Source organism: Rhincodon typus, chromosome 39, assembly GCF_021869965.1.
Source record: "Rhincodon typus isolate 14 chromosome 39, sRhiTyp1.1, whole genome shotgun sequence".
NCBI classification, from domain to species: Eukaryota; Metazoa; Chordata; class Chondrichthyes; order Orectolobiformes; family Rhincodontidae; genus Rhincodon; species Rhincodon typus.
Window position 1 is genome coordinate 13,535,606 of NC_063370.1, and position 6,000 is coordinate 13,541,605.

General features: G+C 40.0%; 1 protein-coding gene across 1 annotated transcript in view; it reads left to right on the forward strand.

The window, feature by feature from the left end:
• Nucleotides 1–6,000, forward strand: part of LOC109927309 (ryanodine receptor 1-like) — a 380,829-nt gene that overhangs the window by 81,680 nt on the left and 293,149 nt on the right. The window contains exon 8 of the mRNA XM_048618232.1: nt 2,364–2,460. Within this exon, the coding sequence (XP_048474189.1) occupies nt 2,364–2,460 (97 nt within the window). The remainder of the gene's footprint in view (nt 1–2,363; nt 2,461–6,000) is intronic.

Genomic DNA, 6,000 nt, shown 5'->3' on the forward strand with positions numbered 1-6,000 from the left:
GATTAACGCTTGTTATTCTTATTTAACTGTCAGTTTTACTTGGAGAGAATTTTTCATGGTGAGCAGAAGAATGTCGATGCTTTGAAAATACTAGCTAAATTAGAAATGATGCAGCTGCTGAATTAGTTGACTGCTGTAATTATATAGTTTAAATCCACCACATGGAGGTTATAATAGAGATCATGAATGTGGTTAAGGACTATTGCATATGCACATGATTTAATCACATTTCCAAACACCTGTTCACACTATTCAGAAATAGAGTGATTTTCATAGCATCATGGCAGTCATTGATGATTTCAAGCTGTATGACCAACAGGCATTTGCAGATGTAGGTCCAAACTAATGCATAGTTTGAAAGAATATCTCTGCAGAAAGATTGGATGGAACTTGAGCTTGATTGTTAAACAATTAGCCTAAGTATCAAGGCAATGTAAAACCATAACGAATAATGTCAACTGGGGATCAAGAAATACTTCAAATGTAGTTCATTGTAACCAAAGCAAACATTTTAAAATTGCATGGATCAGTGTTGTAGTTAATATGGTATATTACAATTCTCTATCCAGTTTTGGATAATCCACTTTGAAGACTACTGATGACCTACGTCAAGCTCATTAAAGATGATCATGAGACTAAGGGTTTCACATTATGAAAAATGATTCAAATAGTTAAACATTTTTAATATTAGAGAGAAGGGAAGGTTGAAACAACAATTAAACAGAATGTTAAATGGCTTCAAATGTGTGACAAAAATTGAGGTATTTTTCCTTAGATGCCTTGGCTTAAAAAGGTTATTTTAAGAATGATGACTCTACTTCGGATGGCTGCTAAAATGCAACCAGAAGGAACAGATGTTTTGTTCTTTGGCTGTATGAGAAATATCCAAGAAAAAGCCAATCAAATCAATAATTATTTCTAGCAGCATGAGCAGTCACCAAGCACACCATACCACAATATCAAAGAGTTGACTACAGCAGGTGCAATCAAAACTTGCTTTTATTGGTTGGATGCCTATATTAGTTTGACCTATTTTTCTAATCAACCTGTTCAGAAATATTATTATACACACCTGGAGCAGGTGAGACTTGAACGCAGGCGCCTCTGGTTTGGGGCAGGGACACTACCACTGCATCACAAGAGGGCTCCCTATATTATTTTGAGAAATTCTAATCAATAGGAGTCAGGTAGTTACAATCTTTGTTGCAGAAAACGTTTGTTTTATGAGCATCTGCAAAGTCCATGAAAAGTCAGTCTGTGAGGCAATTGGTCCACCATGAACTCACCACTCACCATTCATCTCACACTTGGAAATGTAATCTCAAATGTGACCTATTGAACATCAGAGAACAGTTTCTTTCTCTGGATAGTTCTGGAACATTACACCTGGATTCTGATTGGGATGTGTTCAAGTCAGGAAACAGTAGAACTAATTGTGTTCACCTTGTGAAGTTTAGTGCCTACGTTTTTCTAGATCTGAGACCATCTAATTGGAATCCAAGACAGCAGATATCAGCCTGTAAGATGGAATACCAAAGGGTGGAGAGTGAAGCACATGTGTACCTCCTGTCGGTACTCAAAATTTGCATTAGCTTTTAACAGTTGTTACATGATTCCAATTTGCAATTGCTGATAAGCCCCCAATTGTTTTTGCTGGGTATTTGAGCCACCCATTTCAAGGCCTTCACCAAAAAGGTAGAGACTCCAGTGTCAATAGGACTGTTGTAGTGTTGCTATTATCATTGCGTGACTGCTGCTATATAATCCGTCTGATGAGTGGAGGCAAATTGACATAGGCTGGATTTTCAAAATATGGTTAGGGATCTGATCCATTGGTGAATTTCCAGTCCTGACTACACTACTGAACTGCATCACTCTCTCAGAATGTTGTTTTTAAATTCAAATCAGGAGCTTGTTGCTCAGTTAGAACTGTCTGCAAGGTGCCAGCTGGAAAGGAGGTAGTAGCCATGTTCAGGGTTGCTGCTGCTTTGCTAAATCTCCCTACAGAGACAGTACTGTCAATGGTGATGAAAGTGGCCACACAATCTAAACGCAAGTGAGGGACTCAGGCTGGTTGGCCTGTGAAAAATTCAATCTTGTACAATTTCAAACTACCGCTCCAATGTCCCTGCAATGTGTTTGTGTGCACAAGAATAAAGACTAAAAATAGTATTGTCCACTGCAGATGCTTTATGAAGCTCATTAATGAACTTAAGGAACTGTTAATTGGCAACAGATGAGTTTCCAATTTCCTCCCTCCCTAATGGCCCTTTTGAAAATTACAAACCGTCCCAAATGTATTAAGATTCCGATGTGACACAGGAATTAATTATTTGGTCTGTCTTCAACTTTTATATCCATAGGATACTTGACTGGTGGGCATGTACTGCGCCTCTTTCATGGTCACATGGATGAATGTCTCACAGTAGCAGCATTTGATCAAGGTGAAGATCAGCGCAGGTCAGTTTATTCGTTCAATATTTTTCACCTTTTTTAAATGTTCTGTTTCAAATGCAAAACTTATGTGTTTTTAAAAGCGATAGAAAGTATCCTTAATGTTCAGATTGAGGCCTCAATTAACAAAATTTTGTTAAATGAAATAATTGGTGTGATCTGAGCCAAACAGTTAGGAAGACTGTAGGAGGCTCCCAGGCTAATGTTTAGCTGGGCTTTTTGAGTACAGATAACAACAAGAAACAACAATTGACCTGTTATTCCATGCTAAAGGGTGGGGGTGGAAAAATTTGGTTTAACTTCAGTATCTGATTAATATTCATTGGCATGGTGACAACAATAGGAGGAGTTCTAACCTGAAAAAAACACAGGCTGGTGGGGGAGAGCTGCTAAACTTTTAAAAATCAGAATTTTCACCCAGACCCACTTCCAACCTGCCAATTTGCAGTTCTGAGGAAGGGTCACCGGACACGAAACGTTAACTCTGTTTTCTCCTTCACAGATGCTGCCAGACCTGCTGAGCTTTTCCAGCAACTTTGTTTTGTTTTCTTCCAATTTGCAGTTTTGTCTTACCGATCCATTGCCAAGAAGGAGAGTTAGCACTGTATAGGAAGGCTATGAACCTTTTATTTCCACTCTATTCCCTAACCACCCAAATCTGCCAGTGCAGATCTTCACCATCCATCCGCCCCCATCAATATGGGAGCTGAACCTGTCAATCAAGTTGGTTTTGGGGTAGGTGTAATGGAGTGAGGTGAGAAAGGAGGCAGAGCTACCAGTTTGATGGTGTCATATTGGTGATTATAAGAATGGGAAAAAAATTAAAATGTGTAATCTGGGAGCCTCTATCTTTTAAATTAACAGTCTCCTCATTTATATTAAGCTCAGCTGTTACAGATATTACCTTTTTGGAACTGAAACAAATAGCCTTGTCATGTTTCTCTCAGCAGAAATTTGATTTCGCTGCTGACATGAGACTTGCTGCTCAAAGGCAGGCAACATTCATTCATCCACCTGTTGTCACTGGTAGCTACCACAGCCTAAGACTAGGTTAATCAGTTCAGTCTTTGTGATGGGTGCTAACGTGCACTGTTCTTAAAAAAAAAAAAGTTTCGCTTTTCAGACAGTCAGACAAATGTTACAACAGCAAGGGTGCTCTTCATCTTCATTTTCTGAAGAAGGGTCCTGACCCAAAATGTCAGCTTTCCTGCTCCTCTGATGCTGCCTGGGCTGCTGTGTTCATCCAGCTCCACACTGTGTTATGCTCTTCGTCTCTGTTTAATTGAAGGGCTGATGTAATGTATCTAGTGCTAATCCACCGCTTTAAGGAAAAAAGTTGCATAAAAATTTAGATAATTGATTTATCCCTACCAGTATATCTGAAAATATTGTTTTCCTAAGCATGTGGTTTCCAGGTATTTCAAATGGTTTAAAAACAACTTGAGAGTATAATAGATGAACACAGCAGGCCAAGCAGCATCAGAGGAACAGGAAAGCTGACGTTTCAGGTCTGGACCCGTTCATCCAGCTCTATACCTTGTTATCTCAGATTCTCCAGTATCGGCAGTTCCTACTATCTCTCTTGAGAGTATAATATATTTTATTGTTTTACCTTCTCTTTCTTTGCTCTACTACAGCAGAGAAATTAGGAAAGTAATCTTTGTGGACTTTTAAATTGTCACAACCTGTTTGGAATTGCCGGAGTGTATGATATCTTAGATTTCCTTTCCACCTGCTAAAGTAATATGTCTGTGCACAATGCTTCCATCATTAATGGGGAAATTGAGGAAATTGCAGACACAAATTTGAATGATTGATGAAATAGCTCACAAGGATATTTGTAAAGGGCCACTTTTTTTTTTCCTTTTGAATTAGAAATTGTAACTGAAAGTTGGATATAGCTATATCTGAAAAGTACCCTGGGAGATTTTACCATTTGAATGTCAAGTGAGATGGTGTTGTGGATACACAAAATTGTGTTGCTTTTTGTATCAGTGAGGTGGATACTTCGAGACAGACCATCACCATGAGTGTTGGAGTTAAGGAAAATCTGCCTAGCAACAGCTTTCTGAATGTTGTGGTTTCACACCCCTATAAGACGGTGCATTCAGAGGTATTCAGAAGCCTGCAAACAAGAATCATCTCCTAGGAGATAGCAAGAACTGCAGATACTAGAAGTTGGAGTCGATGGAATGTGAAGTTTGAGGAGCACAGCGGGTCAGACAACATTGGAGGAGCAGGAAAGTCGGCGTTTTCAGTCGGGACCCTTGTCCTGATGAAGGGTCCCAACCCGAAATGTCGATTTTACTGCTCTTCTGATGCTGTCTGACCAACTGTGCTCCTCCAGCTCCGCATTTTATCAGCAAGAATCATCTCTTCCCCCTTCTTTGAGTGGAGAAAGACAGATAAAGAAACCTGAAGACTTGAAAGAAAGAATTCGAATTCAAGAAAAGACATAGGGTCACGCCATTGTCTATTGAATTGAAGATTGACCATTGCTCTGCGGACAACACCACGTCATCATTGTTTAAAACCAAAAGAACTATGGGGATCAGCTCATCCCACCTGTGTAGTCTGAAATTTGATCCCCTGAATTTGCTTTACCTGTCTATATTTTTTCACCCATGTTTATGTCAAACTGACTCTTTGTTTTTTGCCAGCCTTATTTGTAGAATCATAGAATCCCTACAGTGCAGAAGGAAGCCATTCAGCCCATCAAGTGTGCACCGACCCTCCAAAGAGCATCCCACCTGACCCACAGCTTTAAGAGCAGAGAAAAGTGGTTATTGCTTAGGACATTCAGTCTGAACCCAATTTAGAGAATATGGAGAATTACTTCAGTTTGAGACTCAAATTTCCAGCTTTGTAGTGAATTACTTCCCAGATGTTCTGATAAGTGTAGAATGTTATTTGTTTACGGAGAACAATCCACCCAGCTGCTTACAAATGTTCAGCAAGCTTGGAGCAATAAAGACCCTGTGGACTCCTGAACATGAGCAGTTTTGATTTCACATCCGGTACAGACCAGACAGAAGTAATGCAAATGTTAATGCCCTTAATTGGAAGGCTGATCACAGGAGGGAACATTCCCATTGTTCGCTGGAGGAAGCTGTGGCTGATGCCATGTCCACGCTCCAAGTCAAAGACAGTATTCTGACCACGATTCCCTGTAACTGTTGGACTAAAATTCAATGGAATATCACTGATACCCTTATGAATTAGATCCAAAGCAGGTGTGGTTTCACTATTGCCTTCTATTTTAAAAGAGGGCCCGAGACAGCTTTGGCTAATCGATGTGGGCATACCAGTAGGCTGCATCATTACTGGATAGCTCAACCTCCTCCATCAAAGAATAAAGGGATACAGACCACTGTGCAGGAAAATGGGATTAGTTTAGAATGGCATCATGGTTGGCGCAGACATGGGGGCAAAAAGGCTTGTTCCTATGCTAGGATAACAAGGTGTAGAGCTGGATGAACACAGCAGGCCAAGCAGCATCAGAGGAGCAGGAAAGCTGATGTTTTGGGCCTAGACCCTTCTTCAGCT